Source organism: Pelophylax lessonae (genome assembly GCF_965119305.1).
Source record: "Pelophylax lessonae genome assembly, chromosome: 1".
Taxonomy (NCBI): domain Eukaryota; kingdom Metazoa; phylum Chordata; class Amphibia; order Anura; family Ranidae; genus Pelophylax; species Pelophylax lessonae.
In genome coordinates this window covers 392,688,789-392,714,848 of record NC_138768.1, presented here as the reverse complement: position 1 = coordinate 392,714,848, position 26,060 = coordinate 392,688,789, and the positions used below count along the sequence as shown (strand labels likewise).

General features: G+C 47.9%; 1 protein-coding gene across 1 annotated transcript in view; it reads left to right on the top strand.

Moving 5' to 3' along the window:
• The window catches only part of PSIP1 (PC4 and SRSF1 interacting protein 1), a 346,309-nt gene that overhangs the window by 78,746 nt on the left and 241,503 nt on the right, over nt 1-26,060 (top strand). Inside the window, exons 3-4 of the mRNA XM_082273564.1 lie at nt 763-839; nt 12,088-12,226. Of these exons, the coding sequence (XP_082129690.1) occupies nt 763-839; nt 12,088-12,226 (216 nt within the window). The remainder of the gene's footprint in view (nt 1-762; nt 840-12,087; nt 12,227-26,060) is intronic.

The following is a 26,060-nucleotide window of genomic DNA, read 5'->3' as shown; positions in this document are numbered from 1 at the left end:
CTGTCAGTACCTCTTGGGCGTTTTCGCCATCAGTCTTCAGGTGTGCAAAGCGGCGACCTTGTCTGTGCACACTTTCACAAGATTTTACAAACTTTGTGATGGCATCCTCGGAAGCTTCCTTTGGCCGCAAAGTTTTGTGCGTGGCGGTCGTTTTGCAGAGACGTTTGTTTCTGTCTCTTCTTGGAGTGTATTTGTCCAGGGTTGGCTCTTGTTGAGCTTTTGTTGCCCTGTTGTCTCAGTTTTTTTCGCCTCTGGCCTGGTTGCACGTGGCCTTTTCTTTGGTTGCGTCTTCCCACCCCTCACACCTGCACTGCTTTGGGACATCCCACTCGTGAAGGCTAACTGAACGTGCGGCCACTGTCGGAGAACATAAGAGGAAATAGAATTTGTGTGAGAACTTACTGTAATATTCTTTTCTCTGAGTCCTCTGACAGTCGCCGCCCCTTGCCCCTCTTCTTTTTGGGGTTGATAGTCTTCATGTACTGCTTGCTACAAAACTGAAGAGCAGCTCCTAGTGGCTGATGGGTAATAGCTGAGGAACAGCCCCCTAGAGGCGTGTTATGTGTAAAGGCTTTTACTCTTTTCACTGCCTAGCCTGCTCCTGCAGAGGGCGCAATTACCCACTCGTGTAGGCTAACTGAACGGGCGGCGACTGTCAGAGGACTCGGAGAAGAATTTTACAGTAAGTTCTTACAAAAATTCTATTTTTTCCTAATTTATATTAATGACATGAAACCTTAACCTTTTTAAATTTTTTCACAGGTGGATGAACTTCCTGATGGAGCAGTTAAACCTGCATCAAATAAAATGCCAATTTTCTTTTTTGGAACCCATGAAACGTAAGTTTGCTGTGTGGTATTTTCTTTCCTTCTCAGCTGTTAAAATTCTTTTATAAGTAATGGTTTATTGTCAGGCTTTCCTTTTTGTATATTGTTTTATAATCCCCTTTAGTAGAAAGTTGGAGTTTTTTGTTTTGGGGCTTAAGAGTATCAGGTATTTATTTTACAAGTACAGGCCATCTTTTTATTAACAACTTGCCGTCCTTAGGCCATATGTAATACACAGTGAATCTTTTTTTTTTTTTTTTTTTATGTTCCATATATACCAATGGTATTGTTTTCAGCCGCAAACCTGCTTCCCAGTAAAAGTGATCTGAGTGCCCTACAGCCACCCGATCGCTTTGATAGGGCATGGAAGCGCTCCACCACCCACTTCAGTTTCTCCATCTCAGTGACTAATGAAGTTGGAAGCGATGACATTTTTTCTATGTTCAACTTGATGTGTCCTGACTGGTACAGTCTGAAAAGCAGCCAATCAAAGACAGTTTGATCAGCTCACTTGGAGGGCAGAGGAGGAATCGTGGGTCAATTTTAAGCACACCTGTGGATCCCTGCCACCTTGGGGGTTGGTGACTAGGGCAGGGATGTCCTTTGGGCTCCTGTGGCGGTTGTTGGGCTGGGGGAGTGGATGTTTTAACATCTGCAGGTACGCGCCTCACGCGGCCAAAGGTTTAGGCCGCGTCTTTGCGGCCTACTCGCTGGAAACTATGTGAGGCGGCCCCTGTGAGGGTGGCTGATGCCACTGCCTCTGGGTTGGGCATCTACCTTCCCCTCCGCTGTGCCTGGGTGGTCGGCTCCCCTGGGGCTCATGTCCTGGCAGCTGGGCGCCTTCATAAATGCGGTCGAGTTGGTGTAGCTGAAGTCCCCAATATTCTTTTGGGCACCTGCAGGGCTAATGATCTGTGCAATTGTGGTTGAGCCTCCACACACAAAATTTAGACTGTGGCTTGCGGCCTGCTAGGCCATGGGGTCAGCTTGGCACCTCCCTTGGAAGGGGTAGTGCTGTGGGGACGCTTCATTTTTTTTTTTTTTTGACAGCCTTGCCGCAATTATTGTGTGGGACACCTGCCCTGTTTTAGTGAGGGTACCCTTCCTGCGCTTCCTCGTCATGGCGGACAGCCCTCTTTTAAGAGGGCTATGTCCTATTGTGTCCTCTATGGAGGGCGACCACCCTCCCACCTTGTTTTTTTTGCGGGGTCCGATAGGTGGTCCATTATGGGCCCTTGGCCTGCGTCCCCTTTGCGGGATCGCAATCTGCGGCCTCCCCTGATTGTTTTTCGGGGTGAGCTTAGTACATTGCGACCCTACTGGGTCTGCGTCTATGCACCCTGAGCGCTCAGATAGTGAGGATGATTCCTCTGCTCCTCTAGCCGCGCCTAAATAGGCGCTGTTAGATGCACTGTTTGTGTCAGTGCGTGAAACTTTAAAAATGGAGTTTGCGGCTAATGCCGCATCGGAGACACTGGGTCCTTTTGGCACCCACAGGCCCTCCATAGCAGCAAGTGTGTTCCTCTTTCTGCTTACCTTGACAGCATTGTTACAAAACAGTGGGATTGTTCAAAATGCAATGGTTGCTAGTTGTTTTTCTTGCAGTATCCCTATGAGAATTAGCTGCGTTATGGGTGGACAGTTCCATCTGTAGTGGACCCGCCGGTTTCAAGGTCAGTTGAGCTATTTTCATTCCGGTTGAGGAGTCCCCGGCCTTTACAGGTCCAGCTAATAAAAGGGCTGAGGCTCTGGCCCGCCATATGTGGCTGTGGCTGGTTCGGCAATTAGGCTGGTAATTACTTTTGCCCCGGTGTTGCAAACTCTGACCGAGTGGGCTAAGCTTTTACGCCTGGACCTGGAGAAAAAGTAGCCCCCCCCCCCCGGTGGGTTGGTCTAAGTGCTACAGTTTGTCTAGGACGCCTCTTTGGATGCCGCTCCCCTGCTTTCTAGATTCTGTCTCTGTCTCCGCAGTGGTCCTGTGGTGCATTATCTGTATGAAATGCTGGTCTGCGGACCAGGCTTCTAAGAAAGCCTTGTCTGATCTTCCATTCGTGGGGGATCGCCTGTTTGGAGCTTCCATGGATGACATAATCAAGGGCCTCACGGGAAAGAGTACTTTTCTTCCTTTAGGCTTCCGGGGGTAAAGAGTCTCGTCATAGACAGGGACCCACATTTTTGGCTCACAAGCAACCTTCTTGTCCCTCAGGGTCTCAAGACAAGGGACCTAGGCACTTTTAGGCCTCTGCTGGGGGTTCCAAAAAGTCTTGTGCAAACCACGAGCAGGTGCTGCCAGACCTGCGGGCAAAAAATCCTCCACATGAGGGGGCGCCCTCATCCGTATCTGCGGTGGGGGGATGTCTTTGCTGCTTTCCAGATCCGTGGACCTCCCTGATCCAGGACAAGTGGGTCCATGAAGTAATTCGCTCCGACTACAAGATCAAGTTTCGATCATATCCTACGGAAAGGTTCTTCCCTTCCAACCTGCACTTATCCCTAGATCGCCTAAAGGATCTCTATGGGGCGGTGCAGGATTTGTTACTTTAAGCCATGATTGTTCTGGTTCCAAAGTTGGAAAGTTTTTTAAGGTTTTTACTCAAACCTGTTTACAGTTCCCAGGAAGGAGTGCAAGGTGCGCCCAATACTGGACCTCAAGGCGCTAAACGGCTTTGTGCGGGTACAGAAGTTCCGCATGGAGTCCATTTGCATGGTGGTGGCGTCCCTACGTCGGTGATTTCTTTGCCGCCATCGACGACATGAATGCCTAGCTTCACATCCCAATATTTGTTGCCCATCAGCGTTTCTTCTGCTTTGCCGTGGGCGAGGAGCATTATCAATTTGTGGCGTAACTCTTTGGTCTCGCTTCCGCTCCTCGGGTTTTCATGAAAGTGTTGGCCCCGGGTCTAGCATTACTGCATCAGCAAGGGGTCGCAGTACTGGGGTATGTGAACGATCTGCTTTTATGAGCAGGGTCTTTGTTCACCTTGTTGGGACAACTTTGATATTACTCTGTAAATGCTGAGGGAGTTCGGTTGGATTCTGAATCTTCAGAAGTCTGCCCTGGTTCCATCCACAAGCCTAGTCTATCTGGGTCTGACTTGTATATTTAGCCAGAGTGTTTCTTCCTCGGGAGAAGCTTCAAAAGTTGCAGGAGGCAAGTTGGCTTTTGCTGACCAGCAGACAGTCGTCTCTTTGGACTTGCATGCCCCTGTCCGTGTGGGGAGGCTCCAGCATAGACTGTGCTCAGGGGATCTGGACGATTGGAAGAGTCCAGACTACCGATCAATGTACTGGAGCTCCAAGCGATCAGACTGTCTGGATCATTGGACAAGTCGTCTCCAGGGGTGTCCGGTGCGGATTCAATCGGACAATGCCGTGGCCTAGGTCAATCACCAAGGGTGCACAAGAAGTGTTCTGGTGGCTCAGGAAGTAGCCGGCTTTCTAAGGTGGGCAAAAAGATGTGTTCCAGTCCTCGCTGCTGTGCACATTCCAGGGGTGGAAAATGTGCAAGCGGCCTCTCTCAGTCGACAGGCGTTAGACCAGGGAGAATGGTCTCTTCATCCAAAGATGTTTCATCAGTTGTGTCTCCGGTGGGGTACTCCCGAGGTGGATTTGTTGGCCTCTCCCCTCCAACAGGAAGGTTCAGAGGTTTGTGACAGTCTCGGGATCCTCTAGCTGACGCTACAGACGCTTTAGTGGCTTCTTGGAGTCGGTATCGTCTGTTTTACGCCATTCCTGCTCTCCAGATTCTGCCAAGACTACTATGCAGGATCAAGGCAGAAGGGATTCCGGTCATTCTAGTGGCTCCAGGCTGACCTCGCCGGTTTTGGTACGCCGATCTGGTATGGCTGGTCGCTGATGCTCCTTGTAGACTCCCCCTCAGGGAAGATCGGCTATCCCAAGGGGCAATCTTCCATCCTGCTTTACAGTCGCTGCCTTTGATGGCTTGGCTGTTGAAAGCCAGGTGCTGAAGGCCAGAGGGGTTTCCTGACTGATTCCTACGCTGTTAAAAGCTAGAAAATCTACTTCTATGAAGATTTACCATCGTATGTGGAAGACTTAACAATGCGTGGTGTGAATCCCTCTGGGGTCACCCTCCTTCCTTTTTGGTGGTTCGGATCCTTGCTATCCATCGAGGGGTTGTGCAGCGCCTGGCCTTGGCGGTTTTCTTTCAACGCCTGTTGGCCCCACACCTCCTTGGTGTGTACATTGCTCCAGGGCGTGAAACACTTGGTTCCTCCGGTGTGGTCTCCATTACTGCTGTGGGACCTCAATTTGTTGTCGGTTCTCCAGGTGCCTCCCTTTGAAAAAATTCAAGGGATTCCCCTGCTTACGTTGTCTCAGAAGGTGGCCTTTTTGGTGGCCATTACTTCGGCACGCAGGGTGTCTGAACTGGCAGTGTTATCTTGTCGTTCACCTTACCGGGTGGTTTACAGGGATAAGGTGCTTCTGCGTTCATGTCCCTCGTTCCTTCCGAAGGTCATCTCTGACTTTCATCTGAACGAAGACATTGTTGCCCTCCCTGTGTCCCAAGCCTAAGCATCCTAAGGAAGTTGCCTTGCACTCCCTGGATGTGGTTCAGGCAGTAAGGGTGTATCTGGCAGCTATGGAGTCTTATAGAAAATCACTCACTATTTGTCCTCACGGATGGACCTCGCAAAGGGCTGGCTGCTTCCATTTCCAGATGGATCAGACACTGTGGTTCAGGCTTATTCTATTAAGGGTCAGGTTCCTCCTTTCCCTGTCGAGGCACACTCTACTCTTAGTGCCTCCTGGGCCTTCTGTCAGGCTTCAGTGATGCAAGTTAGCAGGCGGCTACCTGGTCGTCTGTACACACATTCACGTTTTATAAAGCGGATGTGTTGGCATCTGCGGATGCTTCTTTTGGCCACAAAGTTATGCAGGCTGCTGTTTAGAGGACTTGTTCTGAGGGTGTGTGTTTTTCTTTTTCTCAGGTGAGCTCCAGTTGTTGACAGTTGAGCTCCAAGTTACCTAGTTGACTATTTAGCCCTGGAAGTTTTTTTTTCTGCTGCTGACCCCCCCCCCCCCCCCCCCCCCAACCCCTCATGTTTGACACTGCTTTGGGACGGCAAACCATGGAGTGACACTCAGCCCAAGGATAGGGGTGAAGAAACTGCATCATTGCCGTCAGTGACCTAGATACAAGCTGTCAGGTCTCTGCCTAGTCCCCAAATACCGTATATTTACTAACGATCGGTGTCAACACCACCTAACAGCAACACTAAGCTAACCCCCCTCCCCACCAGGATATCTCCCTTAAGCCGTAATAAATTATTGAAATAACCTACAGCCCTCTCCCTAGGGTCACAGGCATAACTGAATGCAACTAAACCGAAATTATCGGATGCAAAACTCAGCACAATCGTGCAGCACTGCCACCAGACCCATTATTGATCTACAGACCCCCCAAGGAGCCTTTCCAAGAACTACCTATACTGTATCCATTTGACATATAGGATCCTATTATTTATATTAATATATTCTTGATGTAATTGGTTCATGCCGGCCGGTTTTTGTAAATATCTGTTACATGTTATGTTTGTCTTGTTTCTTGTCATCACACTGATTGTATTCACTGACATTATTTTTGCACGGATGTACATTGATACTCATCAAAATTTTCCCTAATAAATATCTATGTTCACACAATTATGTGCGCCCGCTAATCTATTAGCTGACCAAATAACCTTCTTTTTTCTGTGATCTATACAGAATGCTTTATTTATATGCTGTTCTGGGTTAAGTCAGCCAAACACACACAGACAAATACGGGCATATTCATAGATTGCATTAATATTACTCCAATCAAACTACTTTATATGCATGTTGGTATGTAGCGACCCTACTGGGTGGGTCTGCGTCCACGCCATTCTGATAGGACGATTCCTCTTATACTGCACTCGCGCATGTAATGGCTGCACTGATTGTCTTTGTTTTTTTTTTGTTTTTTTTTACCAATGGAGGATGCAGCTGCTGCTTCTTGGTTGGAGGCGCCGGTCCTCTTTTTGGTACCCGCAGCTCCTCCTAAGCGGCAAAGGTATAACCTTTTCCCGCCAATTTTGACAAAATCAACACGTGTCAGTGAGGTGGTCATAAACGCAATATGGCGGTGCTTGAGAATTTCGATAGACGGTATACCTTTTGAGGAGTCTCTGTTGATTATGTGAATGTCCCAACTGTGCTGGACTCTCAGGTTCCCAGGGCCAAATAAATCCACTGTAATTCATGGTGGAGGGGTCTGCGGCCTTTAAAGATTCCTTTGAGAGGAAAGCCGAGACTTCGTCCGCCACATGTTACTGTGGCTGGTTCAGACCTTGGGCCGGTGTTCATCATAGCATTCGTGTTCCAGACTCTGAAAGAATGGGCAACGATTTTGCGCCAGGATCTGGATGGGGAACAGCTTCCCCCTGCCTTTGCGGAGCTAGTGGACCAGTTGGTCCAGGGGTTGCGGTTCGTCTGTGATGCCTCCCCGGATGCGGATCCCTTTAGTGTCTAGACTGTCCGTGACAGCAGTGGTCCTTCGACATATGATATGGCTGAAATGCTAGTCTGCCGACAAGACTTTGTTAGGCTTTATCTTATCTTCCCTATGTGGGGAATTGCCTGTTCGGATCTTTCCTGGATGGTATCATTGAGGGTTTTTCAGGGGGAAGAGTACTCTTCTTCCACAGGCTGCCAGGGGGTAAGAGTCTTGTCGCAGTCGTGGGCCCTTGATCTCTCAGTTCATAAGCGGCCTGTTCGTTCCTTGGGATCTCAAGATCAAGGGATCGAAGTCTCAGGACCTACTCAGGAGGTTTCTAGAGAACCTGGTCTGGTATGCCAAGAATGGGACATTCCATACCTGCAGACAAGCACTCTTCTGCCTGAAGGGGCACACTCACCCATATCTGGAGTGGGGGGCGTCTTGCTTCCTTCTGGACCAGTGGACCTCTCTGGTCAAGACAGGTGGGTCCAGCTACAAGATTGAGTTTCGGTCTTATCCTCCAGAGTTTCTTTCCTTCCAACCTGCGTTTATCCCCAGATCGCCTGCGGGTCTCTTCGGGGCGGTGCAAGACTTGCTACTACAAGGGGTGATTGTTCCAGTTTCAGAATCGGAATGTTTTTTCATGGGTTTTATTCAAACCTGTTTACAGTTCCCAGGAAGGAAGGCACGGTATGTCCAGTCTTGGACCTCAAAGCTCTGAGCCGCTTTGTGCGGGTACAGATGCTCCGAATGGAGTCTATTTGTATGGTATTGGCATCCCTACATCAAGGGAATCCTGCTTCTATCGATTTTATCGAGGATGCTTACCTTCCTATTCAGATCATGTCGGTCATCCGTGCTTCCTCCGCTTGCCGTGGGCGAGGAGCATTATCAGTTTGCGTCGTTACCCTTTGGTCTCGCCTCAGCTCTTTGGGTCTTCACAAAATGTTGGCCTCAGTGGTGACGTTGTTGCGCCAGCAGGAGATTGTGGTACAGGAGTACCTATATAATGGTCTTCTGCGAGCACAGTCTCCGACTGCTCTGACAGACAACAGGGGAGATTACTATGCGGACTCTGTAGGAGTTTGGTTGGTAATTACATTCCCAGGAATCAGCTCTGGTTCAGTCCACCTAGTGGACTATCTGGGTTTGCTCTGGACTGCCATCGATATACTGGGAATTTCCTCCAGAGGTAGTTCATCGGTGGTGTCTCCAGTGGGTTAGCCTCTCGTCTCAACAGGGAGGTGCTTGGGCAGACGCGTGTTTACTATTGCCCTTTTGTCACAAACTTTGAATGGGCTAAGTTACTATGCCGTGACCTGGAGGGGGTACAACTTCCCTCTTTTCAGGAACTTCAGGACCAGTTGATCCACGGGCTGCGTTTTGTTTGCGATGCCTCGCTGGATGCGGCTCTAATATTGGCGCGACTGTTGGTGTCGGCAGTGGTCTCCGGCGTATACTTTGGCTAAAAGACTGGTCTGCGGATCAGACTTCTAAGAAGGCTTTGACTGATCTACTCTTTGGTAGATCGCCTGTTTGGGGCTACCCTTAATGACATTATTAAAGGTCTTACTGGGGGGTAAGAGTACCTTTCTCCCACAGGTTAACAAGGGTAAGGACCCTCCTCAGACGGGGGTCCCTCCTTTTCAGCACATAAAATGTTTTTTCGTCCCTCAGGGACGAGTGATAAAGGATCAAAGCCTTTCAATGCCTCCTCCGGTGGCTCCAAGCGACCCTGGTCTGGAAAACAGATATCCGGTTTCTCCAGACCTGCAGATAAGGCCCCTTCAGCCTGAAGGTGCGCCCCCACCCGTGTCTGGTGTGGGGGGGGACGTCTTTGCCGGTTTCCAGATCTGTGGCTATCCCAGATACAAAACAAGTGGGTGCACGAGGTCAGACGGTCCGGCTACAAGATCGAGGTTTCAAACTGTCCCTCCGGTAAGGTTTTTCACTTCCAATGTGTGACTGTCCCCGGATCGCTTACGGATCTCTTTAGGGCGGTACAGGACCTGGTACAACCAGGAGTAATCGTTCCGTTCTCGGAACGTTTTCAGGGCTTTTACTCCAGCCTGTTTACAGGCCCCAGGAGGGCAAAGTGTGTCCAATTCTGGACCTGAAGGCTCTGAATTCCTGGCCTCCATAGACCTCAAAGATGCCTACCTTCACATCCCAATATGTACAAGACATCAACGGTTTCTGCGTTTTGCCGTGGGAGAGGATCACTATCAGTTTGTGGCGTTACCCTTTGGTCTCTCCTCTGCTACTTGGGTCTTCACAAAGGTGTTTGCTCTGGTCCTGGCTTTCTTACGCCAGCGGGGGATATCGGTCCTGGGTTACCTGGACGATCTGCTTCTCCGTGCGTAGTCTCCCATGGCACTGGTGAAAAAACTTAGAGATCACCATGAGAACTCTGGAGGAGTTTGGGTGGATTTTGAATCTTCAGAAGTTGTCCCTGGTTCCTTCCATGAGGCTGGACTATCTGGGCCTAACTTTGGACTTGGCCTCAGCCAGGGTGTTTCTTCCTCCAGAAAAACTTCAAAAACTCCAGTCTGCGATTCAGCTATTGCTGTCCAGCAAATGGTCATCCCTTCGGACTTGTATGAGAAACGAGAATACTCCAGTAGGAAATTTTTAAATGTAACAAAGATCCAAGTTCTCTGGATAATCGGATCCAGTTAAGCCAGGTGACCAAGGGGTCCCTGTTATGGGGGCTTCAGTCCCCGATGCTCAAACAAGGAAAACACTTCCTCCCTATATATTGGACAGTGTGGTGTTCTCATCAAGGGTCTGGTCTTTGGAGGAATCCAGGTTACCGATCAATGTTCTGGAGCTGAGAGCGACCAGGCATCGCTTGATTAAAATTTGGCCTTTAGTACTATCAAAGGTCAGATTTCAGCCTTGGCAATTTTTTTCCAAAGGCCATGCCACCCATTCCCTGGTACATTGTTTGTTTTCTCCAGGGGGTGCGACATTTGGCTCATCCGGTGCGACCTCCGTTGCTACCTTGGGATCTTAATTTGATTCTCTGTTCTCCAGATACCTCCTTTTCAAAATATTCGGGAGATTCCCCTGCTTACTTTATCTCAGAAGGTGGCCTTCTTGGTTGCTATTACTTGTGCACGCAGGGTGTCAGAACTGGCGGCGTTATCCTGTCGTCCTCCCTATCTGGTGGTTCACAGGGATAAAGTGGTACTTTGTCCGGATACGTCCTTCCTTCCGGATCTGTCCTTCCTCCCGAAGGTGGTTTCCAGTTTCCATTTAAATGAGGACATTGTGTTACCCTCCTTGTGTCCTAAGACTAAACATCCTAAGGAATTTGGATGTGGTTCTGGCAAAGTACTTGGCGACTACTGAGTCTTTTCGAAAAGTCAGATTCACTCTTTGTCCTCACAGACCAAAGAAAGGGCTTCCTGCGTCTGCTTTCAGATAAATCAGACGGTTGTGCAGGATTATTAAATTAAGGGTCAGGTTCCACCTTTCCCTGTTAAGGCGTACTCTACTCGGGCGCTTAGTGCTTCCTGGGCTTTTCGCCATCAGGCATCTGTGGTTCAGGTTTGCGAGGCGGCTACCTGGTCGTCTGTTCATACTTTCACAAAGTTTTATAAGGTGGATGTGCTGGAATCTGCAGAGGCTTCCTTTGGCCGCAAAATTAGGTTTTTAGTCTTCCTTGAGGGTGTTTTAATGTTTTTTCAGGTGGGTCTCATCTTGTTGTTCTGATGAGTCCTATGTTGCCTGGTTAGCTGTGGTTCAGCCTTGGGGAATTTTTCTGCTGTTCCCACCCCTCATGTTTTATGGCACTGCTTTGGGATGTCTCTACTGCTATTGAGAACAGAAGACTGCGTTCATCAATGAACGATGGAGAAAATGGGATTTTTGTCTTACCGTAAAAAATCCTTTTATCTGAAGTTCATTGACGCAGTACCCCCCCCCCCCCACTCTGTTATTGAGTTGGGTTGGTATTTTTCTCTGACACTGCTTTGATACAAAACTGACATCCTAAAGCAGGGAGAGAGGGTATACTACCCCCTGGGACTGCCCATAGGCGTAGCCAGAACTTTTTTCTGCCTAGTGTTCTAATCCTGTAGGGGGCAGTATAATCCTACTTCTATTGAGAACAGAAGACTGTGTCTGTCAATGAACTTCAGAGAAAAGGATTTTGCGGTAAGACAAAAATCCCATTTTTTTTCACAGAGCTTTCTTTTGGTGGTGGGTAATCACCACTGAGTTTTTTATTTTTTTGCTAAACATACGAAAAGACTGAGTGTTTTTGGGAGGAAAAAAAACTAACTTTTTAATATTTTCAAACATGAGGCTACACTGGTGGACAGCTGATGGGGCTGCACTGATGATCAGTGTACATGTCCCTTTTGGAGAAGCCGGTTATCTGCTCTCTCCTCGTGCTGTCAGCATGAGGAAAGGAGTGCCAATAAGCGGCTTCTAGTTACATCCTTGATCAGTTGTGATTGGACACAGCTGAACCCCTGGTAAAGAGCTACTGATTGACACTCTACCTCAATCTCTGTTGAGCAGTGTCCTCCGGACACTGATCACAGAGCGCACCGCTTGTTGCGGGCACGATCACAGCAGGCTGACGCATGATGGCCTCCCAAACTTATCGTTATCGGCTATAGCACACTTGGCAAAGCTTTGCGCTAATGAATTCCTGGTAAACTAGACTTGTTGATTGGTAGTCCTTTCACTTAAAAAAAAAAAATTGGTTTGTTATGCTTGGTAATATGTGCAAAGTAAATTAGAAAAATTGTCTTTTCATTTTTGAAGAGCTTTTTTGGGACCAAAGGACATATTCCCATATGAAGAAAATAAGGAAAAATATGGCAAACCCAACAAACGAAAGGGCTTCAATGAAGGTTTATGGGAGATCGATAACAATCCCAAAGTTAAATTCTCAACTCCACAGGTATGTAAAATTTTTAGTCGTGCACTTTTAGTGTTCTTGATGTGGCAATTATTTACTTTTTTTGTTCATTATTTAAAAATGGCATTTCAAGGGCATTGTGGAATTGGCTTTGTTGCCACACACAGTAAATTTTGCCACATAAATCAAAATGCCTTAAGGCTCCATTCACACTGCCGCGACTTGTCAGCCTGACAAGTCGCGGTCTGTCGCGGTTCATGCACTGCTACAGCACCCGTTCTAATAGGAGCGACACATGTCGCTCCGACTTAGAAAAAGGGTCCTGTACTACTTCGGGGCGACCTCAGAGCGACTTGCATTGACTTCAATTATGTGAAGTCCGTGCAAAGTCGCGGCGAAGTCGTGGTACACGGGACTTCACAGGTCGCCCCCGAAGTCGTGCAGGAGTCGTGCCGCTTCAGTGTGAATGCGGTCTAAACGTCAACAAATTATTGGCTTGTCTACTGTTTTGATACTCATTCTGACCAGAAAGTTAGTTCACAGCAATGTAGAGCAGCAGTTCTACCATTTTTTCCCCCTAACTCCAGCCTGTTGTTGATGATCTGTACCATTTGAAGTACCTGCTGAGGTCCTAAAAACATCAACAGATGCAGCTCTGCTTAATCATAGACTATAGGGTTATGCTCCTCCCACTAGGGATAGGCACTAGGCAGAAAAAAACTTGTCCGTTTTTTATAGGGGCTGTCCCAGCAGGCATAATCCCTCAGGCTTTGCTATACTCAGTTTGTTCTGCCGAGTGACAGGGATAGGACCTAGTTCCCTGCTATAACAGGGAAAGTTTTATGATTTTTTTATTTTCTAGTTAGTTCCTGAGGACCAAGATTCAGAGGAACTACAAGCAACAGCTGGCTGTAGTTTTCGCACTGGATAATCTAGATCTTTAAGGTCTCCCAGCCTGGCCTGCGAGAGCGTGAGCAGGTTATAGTCCAGAACTAGGCCTCGCCACGACAGTGCCCTGATGGCTGGGGACCAGCCTGAGAGTCGCAGCCTCCCCTTGGCTAACAGCACCCCCATCCCGGGTGGGAGGTAATCTGTTTCTGAGGGGCGCCCACCTTGTACCTTGGTATGGTGAGTAAAATGTCCCCCCAAAACCCCTGGACATCGCGGGGTGGGCGCGGGCCCCTCCCTGGAATGGTCGTTTCTTAGAGGCTCCCTCGGTTCCCTGGCACCCCAGAAGCCTAATCTTGCTTGTGTCTCCAAGTGGGTTTTGACCCTCGGGGGGGTGAGAATAATGTAGTCCGTTTTCGGCACTTTTTTTGAGGGGGGGGGGGGGGGGGCGGCCTTAAATGGGGACACTTAGTTGCCTTTTGTTCTGGGACCTGTTTTGCGGGGGGGGGGGGGGGCGGCGCCATTTTGCCGTGGTTCATGACCTCTGTGTTCCCATTAGTTTCTATGGGCAGCCATTTTCTAGGATTCCCCATTGAAAAGGTATAGCAGCCATTTTCTTGTGGTTCGGGGGCGGGACGGGCATGCAGCACATTTTTTCTTCTATGCTTGAGGCAGAGTTGCTTCCTTTTCCTGCTCTTCTGTATTACTTTCGTTTTGACACTGACCAAAACTGCACGTTGTATCTGGGCTCTGGTAAAGTTTCTGGGGGTCCCCTGTAGGCTTTTCCTCTCCTGCTCTGCTATATTTATACATTGATCAGGTTTTGGGGGTCCGCAGTAATGGGGAGACGGCGTTTTTCGCTGTCGTAAAGGGACATTGCACAAAAAAAAAATATATTTCTCTATCGTTCATTGACGGACGCAGTCGTCTGATGCATATCAGTAGGGTAATACTACCCCCTACAGGAGTAGGACACTAAGCAGAAAGAATTTCTGGCTACGCCTATGGGCAGTCCCTGGGGGTATACCTTCTCTCTTCCTGCATAGGATGTCCATTTTTAATCTGCCTAGTCAGGAGTAAGGACCTAGTTCTTTGCTGGGATCTTTGGTCCAGGCATAGAAGTAATTTTTTTATGTAGATTTTTTTTTTTTTTAGCTGGTCTTTTTTTTTTTTTCTCCGGATCGTTTTTCCTGTGAGATCTTCTAGCAATTATGCCGGGCTGGGCAACAGACTAAACCCCCCATATCCATTGGTCACCCCAGTCTGGCCAGCGACCGCGTGCAGGCCTTAGCTCCACGCTGGGTTGGCCGTGACCTAGTCCCGCTGGACGGGGACTGACCCCGTGAGTTAAACTCCTCACCAGGACTCACACGACATTGTCTAGGCTGATGTCGCAGCATTCCTTTTTGGCCGACATACCCCCCTACTCCGGTGTCATTGGGTCCCGTCATCCGATGGCGCCCGCCTGTGTTCCCGGTATGGTGAGTACACGTTACCCCCCCCCCCCCCCCCTTCCCTGGTGGATTTTGGGGTGGACGCGGGCCCTCTCAAATGATTTAACACGTTGTGCTATGAATAAATGTCCATTAGTGCATCCTTCCGAAGTGCTGTAACCTTTTCCAATATTCATAAAGTTCAGAGCTACAGATGAAGCTGTGTGTCACAGCGAAACACGTCTAGCGATAGGTAGAGCGAGTACCACATGATCCCCGGCCAGAGGATCGTATGCTGCGGGAGCAGCACACCGCCGAGCCGCTCTTTTCATTATTGCATGCTAAATTGTGATGTTTGTGAGTATAAACCCCCGTTGTACACCTAATAAATGTGTTGTTTAAACGAACTTCACTATGAAAAGCTTCTTTTTCTGAGGACACGGGTGATGAATCTTGATCTTCCAGCAATATTCCTTCTTGATTGATTAATTGGAGAAGCTGAGTGTAAAGCCTTTTTTTCATGCCTGATTATATCTACTTGGTGGTAAGTAGACATCTGAAGGGGGAAACCCCGCTTATAGCACAGTTCGAGCACTCAAGCACTTTATGAATATTGGAAAAGGTTACAGCACTTCGGAAGGATGCACTAATGGACATTTATTCATAGCACAACGTGTTAAATCATTTGATTTTAGGAAGTTTATGGTTTTATGAGTTGTGTGATTTTATGATCTTATGTTTTTATGATTTTTTGAAGGATATCACTCATATTTAAGAAGAATTATTTATATATTTATATTTTGATACAAAACTGACATCCTATGCAGGAAGAGAGAGGGTATACCCCCGGGGACTACCAATAGGCGTAGCCAGATATTCTTTCTGCCTATTGTCCTACTCTTGTAGGCGGGGGTATTACCCTACTGATATGCATCAGAGGACAGCTAAAAAAGTTAGGAGCCAGTTTTTTTTTTTTTTAAACAACCAACTAAATTTACACACAGACTAGAACCCCACTCTCCTCTATAGGGCAATTGGATGGAAACAGACTGTCTATTTCCATCCGATGCCATCTGATCCGATCCACGGGATGGACAGAAAATAGAACCACCATCCGTCTTGTTTTTGGCGGACAGGATCAGATGGCGGCAGATTACAGCTCCATAGAGGAGACTGAAGGGTCCGATCAGGTCTGCCTGAAAAACTGACAGGCGGACATGATCAGCTGTGTGGCTGTGGCATTGCGAGGAGGGGAAAAAAAAAATATTATATATATATATATATATATATATATATATATATATATATATATATATATATAAAAAGAAAAATAACCACACTCCCTGTCCACTTACCTTTAAGCAAAGGTAAGTAGACAGGGAGATGAAGCCTGCAAAATCGGGAAGGAGATGGGCAGGCATTGAGGACAGGCAGGGGAAACCGAGCCATTAGTGACTGCTTGTCAAACTTTCGGCCACAACAAGAGGGCACCAGTTCCCCATTCTCTCACTGAAGGAGGCCGAAAAGCCGCGGCCTCAACTATCGGATGGCACGGTGGTCCGTGCACTCGGGGAGTGGGTGGGGGGAGATGGTCGCAAAAGAGACAGGACACCTCCTGCAGTGCACCCCAGGCGCCAGGTCACTAATTCTAGTCGCCAATGCGACCTGGCGCCTGGGGTTTGTCGAGCCCTGACCTAAGAGAAAAGGATTTTACAGTAAGTCAAAAATCCAGTTATTTTTATTATTTGGAAATGGATTCCCAGGATAAAATATCACCTGCAGACCCCCCTGGAAATGACTGTGGGACCCTCCGGCTCGCAGTTGCAGCCTGAGAATTGCGTTTTTTCTGCAAAGCCTGATGTCAAAAGTGCAGTCGGTTTGTTTTGGTGCTGCTAGCCGCAAACATCCCCCGTCCTCCACTCCATCTGCCGGATCATCGGATTCTGACAGATATATGGTTGCCGCAGTTGCAGACCACCCTAAGAGGTTTGGTGTCTACACATTCTGAGGGTGAAGAGGACCTGCCCTCCTCTGCTGTTGCGTGAGAACGTAGCTTGGTGGAACATTAAGTTCCTGTGTGGAAAACACTTGAAATGGCTGATGAATCCACAGTGTCAGGTACGCAGGTGTCTTTTGGCTCCTGCAAATATCGCAAATCGGGTAAAGTATTCCCCTGTCCTGACTTGCTTCACTCTATTGTGGATGAACAATTGTGACGCATTAAGCACATGCTGGTGGTGCCTAAGCGTTTTGCTCGCCATTATCCTTTTTGCGGAGGCAGTGGATACCAGGTGGCCAGGTTGAATAAAGCGACTCTGGTGCCGGTGGAAGAGTCACTGACCTTTTCAGATCCCATTGATGGAATCCTTATCCAGCCATGTACATGTGGTAATGGGTCACATGTTAAAAGCTAACTTTGTGAACGTTCTCTTAGCACAGACTGCTACTGAATGGGTGAAGTTGCTGAGGAGCAACTTGGAAACAACACAGCTTCCCCTTGGGGTTTTGGAACGGGACGTCAGCAGTGGGGGTTGCTAAAAGACGCCTGATATGGCTGAAATGCTGGTCGGCTGAACAGGTTTCAAAAAATGCTGTTGCTGAGTCCCCAGCCAGGTTAAGGGACTTGAGAGGTGGCGGTACCCGACTTGCTGTAGCAAGGGGTGATTGTGCCAGCTCGTCAACGCTTTCAAGGGTTTTATTGAAACATGTTCACCGTGTCCAGAAAAGAAGGCAAAGTGCACCCCCATCCTAGATCTCAAAGCCCTGAACCGCTTTGTGCGGTTAGAGGTTTCGGATGGAGTCCATCCTTACTGTAGTGGCGTCTCTACATCAGGGAGATTTCCTAGCCTCCATAGATATCAAGGACGCATATCTACACATCTCCATCTACGCTGGACACCAGCGGTTTCTTCGCTTTGAGGTAGCGGAGCAGTATTATCAATTTGTGACGTTACCCTTTGGTCTCGCCTCCGCTCCCAGGGTGTTTACCAAGGTTATGGCTCCGGTGTTAGCATTGCTGCACCGGAGGGGGATTGCGGTACTGGGATACCGGGATGATTTCCTGTTGAGCGGACTGTTTCAGTTCTGTTGGAGAATCTGGAGGTCACTGTCAGATCCCTGCAGGAGTTTGGTTGGAACATCAGTTTAAAAAAATCCACGTCGACTCCAGACCTGAGACTTGAGTACCTAGGCCTGACTTTGGATAGGGTTTTCCTTCCCCCGGACAAGCTAAGAAAGTTGCAGGGGGTGATTCAGTAGTTGTTGCACAACAAGCTGTCTTCCTCAGAGTTTGCATGCGAGCTATGGGTCTGATAGTGTCAACCTTCGAAGCGTTTCCATTTTTCTCCGTTCCATAGAGGGCCCTTGCAGAGGGAGATTCTGGTGAAGTGGAAGAAGGATCCAAAGTCCTTGGACTCCTTGATTCAGTTGAGCCACAACACCAAGTCTGCTCTGTTGTGGTGGATGCAGTCTCCTGCACTATGCCACGGCAAGTCCTTCCATCGTTCTGGATGGTTGTAACCACGAAAGCCAGCCTGATGGGCAGGGGTGGGGTGCTGGGGAAGCTCTGTGCCCAGGTTACCTGGTCGGTGGAAGAGTCAAAACTTCCATTCAATGTTTTGGAACTCATTGGATGACTTGCCTACGTGATTGTACTGTTTGGGTTCAATCAGACAAGGCCACGGCTGTGGCTTACGTTAATCACCAAGGGGGCTCCAGGAGTGTCCTGGCGGCCAAAGAGGTGGTCGAGATTCTGACTTTGTTCCAGCCCTCCTCTGCTGTACACATCCCAGGTGTGGAAAACTGGCAGGCCTATTACCTGAGTCATCAGGTGTTTGATCAAGGAGAGTGGTCCCTACACCCGGCGGTGTTTCACCTACTGTGTGTTCGGTGGGGGACCCCCGCGGTCGATCTGTTTGCCCCTCGTCTCAACAAGAAGGTGCAGAGATTCGTAGCCAGGTCTCGAGATCCTCTGGCCTACGCCACAGATGCCCTGATGGCTCCTTTGGATCGGTATCGGCTGATTTATGCATTTCCCCTGTTGAAGCTTCTGCCACGTATTCTGCGCAGGATAGAGGCGGAAAACATTCCGATCATTCTGGTGGCTCCATACTGGCCTCATCGGTCTTGGTACACAGACCTAATAAGATTGGCCACCGGTACCCCTTGGAGGCTTCCTCTCGGGGAAGATCTGTTGTCTCAAGGTCTGATTTTTCATCCTGCTTTACATCCTCTGGCTTTAATGGCATGGCCGTTGAAAGTCAGGTGTTGAGAGATAGGGGTCTCTCGGAGTCTGTAATTCCCGCTCTCTTAAAGGCTAGGAAGTAGACTTCTCGACCGCAATGGGATCTCAATTTGTTGCTGTCTGTTCTTCAAAAGTCTCCTTTTGAGAAAATTATGGAGATTTCGCTGGTTGCCTTGGTGGCAATCCCTTCTTCTGCCCGCAGAGTATCTGAAATTGGCGGCGTTGTCTGGTGGATCACAGAGATAAAGGTGGTACTTCGACCTAATCACTTGTTCCTTCCTAAGGTGGTTTCTGTTTTACATTTAAATTAAGACATTTTACCCTTTGTCCTAAACCTTAGCATCCTAAAGAGTATGCCTTACATCCTTTGGATGTGGTCCGGGCTATCAGGGTTTACTTAGAGACCACTGCGTCTTTCAGAAAATCGGATGCTCTTTTTGTCCTTACGGATGGACCTCGTAAGGGACTGGCTGCGTCTGCTGCAATCATTTCTAGATGGACAGACGGTGGTACAGGCCTATTCACCGAGGAGTCAGGTTCCTCCTTTTCCAGTGAAGGCGCATTCTACTAGAGCTCTGAGTGCCTCCTGGGCTTTTCGCCATCGGGCATCTTTGCTACATGTTTGCAAGGCGGCAGCTTGATCTGTGCATACATTCACTAAATTCTACAAGGTAGACGTGTTGGCATCAGCGGATGCTTCTTTTGGCCGCAAGGTTTTGCAGGCTGCAGTTTGAGGGAACCCCCTTTTTTGGTTTCTTTGAGGGTTTGTTGATTCTGGTTGAGCTCTGTTTTACCTGGTTGGCTATATTGGCCATTGGGGCATTCAGGTTTTTTTGTTCCGGTCTTGTCATGTTTTTACTGCTTTGGGACATCCCTATAGTCTATGATTAAGCAGAGCTGCGTCTGTTGATGAACGATACCAAAAACTGGATTTTTGTAATAACTTTCCATAAAATTATTTTCTCTGAAATTCTACAGACGCAGCACCCGCCCCTCTACTTTTTTGAGTTATGGGGTCTTTTTCTGTCACTGCTTGCAACACAACTGTTTTGAGTATAGCCGAGCCTGTAGGGTTATGCCAGCTGGGACAGCCACTATAGGCGTGGGCAGCAAGTTTTTTTTTTTTCTCTCTCTCTCCCGCCTAGTGCCTATCCCTAGTGGTAGGAGCATAAGCCTATAGCCTATGATTAAGCAGAGCTGCGTCTGTCGATGGACTTGAAAAAAGGATTTTACGATAAGTTCTTACAAAAAGATCCAGTATTACAGCATGTATCATACGTTAAAGCTGGGTAATATATGCCAGCACACTAGAAACTTGTGCAGTTCTGAGTCTAGAATGTCTGACAGGTAAATGCTAAAAACTGTAATATCCTGACAAATGTTGGTAAGTAGTTCCACGCATTTCACAATGAGCTTGAACAGGAAGATTCACTACTTGATGCTGATCTGTCATATAATGATGATGTTAAAGGGAATACAATCGGTGGTAAATGTAGAATTACCATCTATATGTATAGATTATAAATACAATTTACAGTATGATAGTGTAGTGCATCAATGGTAAGTATAAATAACAGATCTAATGTATACATCAATTACCTAGAATTCAGTCATGTTTTGCCTAACCAAGGAGTGTCATAAGGCGATTTCTGTTCAACCAGACAAGGTAATAAATTCCTATACGCAGGGAAGAAGGGGGCCCAAGCCCCAAAAGTGGGCCGCTGGAATGGGCAATGGCTATAGTACAACCAACTCTTTAAAGTAAAAAATATGCCAGCATTTTTTATTTATCTAAGGGAAAGCCATTAGGTCTGCTGTAATTCCGGAGTATCCACCCTTACTCCTAAAAACAATTTTCAGTATGAACACCAGAGGGTGTAGGAGCAATTCCACATAGTGGTGCCTATGTAGATCACTGATCAGCAGTAAACCAAACCGTCTGTAACCCAAAAATAAACCATGTACTAAGATCATAGGAATTTCAATATTTGCAGCCATTAGTGGGGATTGGCACGAATGATAAACCTTCCCTGTGTGTGTGTGTGTGTATATATCACTACGCTTATGGCCCGTACGCACAACCCGAAAATCGGACTAAAAATACCGCTTTCAAAAAGATCGTACGATAATCGGATCATTGGTACACAGCTTACGAGAGGCGATCACGACAGTTCGTCTGATTATTTATTTATTATATATATATATATATATATATATATATATATATATATATATATATATATATATATATATATATATATATATATATATATATATATATTTAATATATATATATTTTTTTTTTTTGGCTGAAGCCACTTTTTATCAATCAACTGTGTTTTTATTCTGTTTAAATCATAACAGAAATGACACTGATCAAAAGTTTACATACCTCAGTTCTTAATACCGCATATTGCCCCCTTTAAAATCAATGACAGCTTGAAGTCTTTTGTGGTATTTGTGCATGAGGCTCTTTATCTTAGATGGTAATGCTGCCCATTCTTCCTGGCATAAAGTCTCCAATTCCTGTAAATTCTAGGGATGTCTTGCATGAACTGCACGTTTTTGCGATCTCCCCAGAGTGGCTCAATGATATTGAGGTCAGGAGACTGAGATGGCCACTCCAGAACCTTCACTTTATTCTGCTGTAGCTAATGAAATGTCGACTTGGCCCTGTGTTTAGGATCATTGTCATGTTGGAATGTCCAAGTATGTCCCATGTGCAGCTTCCAGGCTGATGAATGAAAAATTTTCCTTCAGTATTTCTTGATGACCTGCCCTGCATTCATCTTGCCATCAATTCTGACCAAATATCCTGTGCCTTTGTACCTCACACATCCCCAAAACATGAAGTATATATGCAGCAGGTGGTCCAGGAGGGTTTAAAAAAAAAAGCCTTTCAAAATGAATGGCAATGGAGGAAATATAGGTTGTGCAGCTGTATGACTAATTTTTCTTTGAGGATAAAATTTAAAGTAGATTTGGAAACAAATTTGACAGTATTCTCTGCACAGTGAATCTAGCTGGCAATGCGTTCTGTGATTATTGGATAACCGTATTCTAGGATGAAAAATGGTCCATGATTGCCAACAAAAAAAAATTAAAAATTTTGATGGCGCACAGGCTTCAAGTCAATAATGTGAATGAACAATCCCAAAGCAATACTGTTAAATATTCCACGGAAAATTTTAGATTAAATAATTAACAAATCTTATTGTCCCATAAAGCTTCATTCGGCTATTGTTCATTGATGGACGCAGTATCTGATCTTCATATCAGTAGGGTTATGCTGCCCCCTACAGGAGTAGGACACTAGGCATAAAAAAGTTCTGGCTACGCCTATGGGCAGTCCCAGGGGGTATACCCTCTCTCCTGCTGTAGGATGTCAGTTTTAATCTGCCTAGTCGGGAATAAGGACCTAATTCCTTGCTGGGATCTCTGGTCCTGGGAAAATGTTTTTGTTTTTTTTTTTTTTTTTTTTTAGTTGGCTTTTTCTCCGGATTTTCTGTAAGATCTAAAAGGAACTAGGCTGGATCCGGGCGACGGGCTGGATGTATAGATCCAGTGGTCATCCCAGCCAGCTAACAAGCGCGTGCAGACCTTAGCTCCGCGCTGGGTCGTCCACGACATAGTCCCACTGGATGGGGACTGGCCCCGCGAGTTAAACGTCAAGCCAGGTTGCATACAACCGGGTCTTGGCCCAAGTCGCAGCGTTCCTATTGCCCGACAGCCCCCCACACTTCATTCAGCAGAGAGGGGTTCTGCCAGGAGATGGCGCCTGGCTGTTCGGTATGGTGAGTAAATGTTCCCCTGGTGGTTTTTGGGGTGGACGCTGGCCCCTCCCTGGGACGGTCGGATCCTCACAATCCCGGGTTCCCCTCTGTCCTGTCACGCACCCCCCACCTCCCCCTCACCTAAAAAACGCCCTCCGCCTACCCCTGCCTCATCTGATGTTTTGGATTCTGTGACGCGGATCTCCCAGCCGGGCGGACTACCTTGTGCCCTGTCTCCTCTGATAGCGAGGAGGACATTTCTACCTCCACTGCCGCGCATGAAATAGCGCTGGTGGACGCAGTAGTTGTATCTGTGCGCGAGACCCTGAAAATGGAGGACACAGCTGCGACTGAGGCGCAGGTTACGTTTGGCACTTACAAGCCATTCAGAACGGCAAAGGTTTTTTCCTTTCCCGCGTATTTTGACAACATGCTCAAAGAATGGGACCGCCCAATGCATTCCCCTGGGTTGCCTAAGTGGATTGCTAGAGGCTACCACTTTTGAGGAGTTCCTTTATAAAGAAGTGGACTGTGCCACCTACGGTGAACCCTCCAGTCTCAAGACTGAATAAAGCTACCATGATCCCAGTGGAGGATTCCCCGTCATTTAAGGAACCGGCAGATGGAAAGGCGAAGTCTGTGGCCCGCAATATATACTCTCTGGTGGGGTCTACACTCAGACCAGTGTTTGCGGTTGCCCTGGTCTCGCAAACATTGACTGAATGGGCTAAGTTACTACGCCGTGACCTGGAGGGGAAACATCTTCCTCCTTCCTTTTGAGGAGCTGTTGAACCAGCTGGCGCAGGGGCTGCAATTTGTTTGTGATGCCGTGCTGGATCCTGCTCCCGTATTGGGCCGACTGTCGATTTCAGCAGTGGTCTTCCGGCGTATACTTTGGCTAAAGTGCTGGTCTGTGGATCAGACCTCAAAGAAGGCCTTGACTGATCTACCTTTTCAAGGAGATCGCCTGTTTGATAATGTCATCCAGGGTAGCCCCAAAGGCCTCACAAAGGGTAAGAGTACTTCTCTCCCGCAGGCTAACAAGGGTAAGGATCCACATCGCAGACTGGGTCACTCCTCCTTTTCAGCTCAGTTTTTTTTCTTCCCTCTGGGTCAGTCAATAAGGCAAAGCCCTTCAAAGCGGCCTTGGGTGGGTCTAAGTGGCCACTTTGCTGGTTTCCGGACCTGTGGCTCTCCTGGATACAAGACAAATGGGTTCAAGAGGTCATACGGTCCGGTTACAACAAGTTTCGATCCGTCCCGCCGGTGAGGTTTTTCCCTTCCAATGTGCAACGGTCTCCGGATCGCTTGCAGACTCTTTGGGGCAGTTCAGGACCTGGTACAACAGGGAGTAATAGTTCTGGTTCTGTGTGCGAAATGTTTTCAGGGCTTTTATTCAAACCTGTTTACGGTCCCCAGGAAGGAGGGGAAGGTGCATCCAATCCTGGACCTGAAGGCACTGAATTGCTTCATGCGAGTTCAAAAATGTAGTTCTCGACAGGTTGTCTGTTCAGGAAGTCTGGTCCCTGGCAAAGTCCAGGTTACCAATAAATGTTCTGGAGCCGAGAGCGCTCAGGCTTTGCCTAGTCCACTGGACCGAGCACCTGCAGGGTTGTCCAGTGAGCATTCAATCTGACAATGCCACGGCCGTGGCTTATGTCAATCACCAAGGCGGCACCAAAAGTACCCTTGCGGCCTTGGAGGTGGCAGGCATCCTTCGATGGATGGAGCGTTTTGTTCAGTCCTCCGCTGTTCACATTCCAGGGGGATTACCTCAGTCGACAGGCCTTGGATGCAAGGGAATGGTCTCTCCATCTGGAGGTGTTCCAGCAGTTGTGCCTTCGTTGGGGCACTCCAGATGTAGATCTGTTGGCGTCTCGGATCAACAGGAAAGTGCAGAGGTTTGTGGCCTTCTCCCGGGACCCTCTGGCGGACGCCACAGACGTGCTGGTGGGTCCGTGGGGGTCAGTATCAGCTGATAAATGTCTTTCCTCCTCTCAAGTTGCTGCAAAGACTTCTTTGCAGGGTCAAGGCGGAAGAGATTCCGGTCATTCTTGGGGCTCCGGACTGGCCTCACTCAGCTTGGTACGCCGACCTGGTCAGGCTGGTCGCGGACGCTCCTTGGAGACCTCCCCTCGGGGAGGATCTACTGTCTCGGGCCAATCTTCCATCCTACTTTACGGTCACTGGCTTTGACGGCTTGTCTGTTGAAAGCTAGGTGCTGAAGGACAGGGGGTTGTCTGCTTTAGTGATCCCCACTTTGTTTGAAGCAAAGAAAGCGACTTCTAGGAAGATCTATTATCGTACGTGGAAAGCGTATATTGCGCTCTTACCCGCTCTTACTCGGTGGCTCGGATCTTGGCCTTCCTTCAACTGGGAATTGATCAAAGGTTGGCTTTGAGTACCATCAAGGGTCAGGTCTCGGCCTTGCCAATTTTCTTCCAAAGGCCAGTAGCTACCCATTCCCTGGTGCGTAACTTTATCAAGGGGGTGCAACCCTTGGTACCTCCGGTGCGACCTCTATTGCCACCTTGGGACTTTAATTTGGTGCTGTCGGTTCTCCAGAAACCTCCCTTTGAAAGTATTCGGGAGATTCCCCTGCTTACCTTATCCCAGAAGGTGGCTGTCCTGGTGGCTATTACTTCTGCGCGCAGGGTGTCGGAACTGGCGGCATTGTTCTGACGTTCTCCCTATCTGGTGGTTTACAGAGATAAAGTGGTACTTCGTCCGGATCCGTCCTTCCTTCCCAAGGTGGTTTCCAGTTTTCATTTAAATAAGGACATCGTGTTACCCTCTGTGTCCTAAGCCAAAACATACTAAGGAATTTGCATTGCATACTCTGGCTATGGTTCGAGCAATCAGGGTGTACTTAGCGACTGAGTCTTTTCGGAAGTCAGCTTCGCTCTTTGAACTCATGGATGGCCCTAAGAAAGGGCTGCCTGTGTCTGCTGGGACTATTTCCGGATGGATCAGACAGACGGTGGTGCAGGCATATTCAATTAAGGGTCAGGTTCCTCCTTTCCCTGTTAAGGCACATTCTACTCAGGCGCTTAGTGCTTCCTGGGCCTTTCGCCATCAGTCTGTTCACTCCTTCACAAAATTTTATAAGGTGGATGTGCTGGCATCTGCAGATGCCTCTTTTGGCCACAAAGTTTTGCAGGCTGCTGTTTAAGGGGGGTGCTTAGTCTCCCTTGAGGGTGTTTAATGTTTTTTTCAGGTAGGTCTCATCTTGTTGTTCGGATGAGTTCCTATGTTGCCTGGTTGGCTATGTTGAGCCTTGGGGACTTATTTTTCTGCTGTTCCCACCCCTCATTTTATGGCCCTGCTTTGAGACGTCCCTACTGATATGAAGATCAGAGACTGCGTCCGTCAATGAACGATGGAGAAAACTGGATTTTTGTCTTACTGTAAAATCCTTTTCTCTGAAGTTCAATGACGGCTGCAGTACCTGCCCCTCTATTTTGGGTTGGGTTGGTATTACTTTCTCTGACACTGCTTTGATACAAAACTGACATCCTATAGCAGGAAGGGAGAGGGTA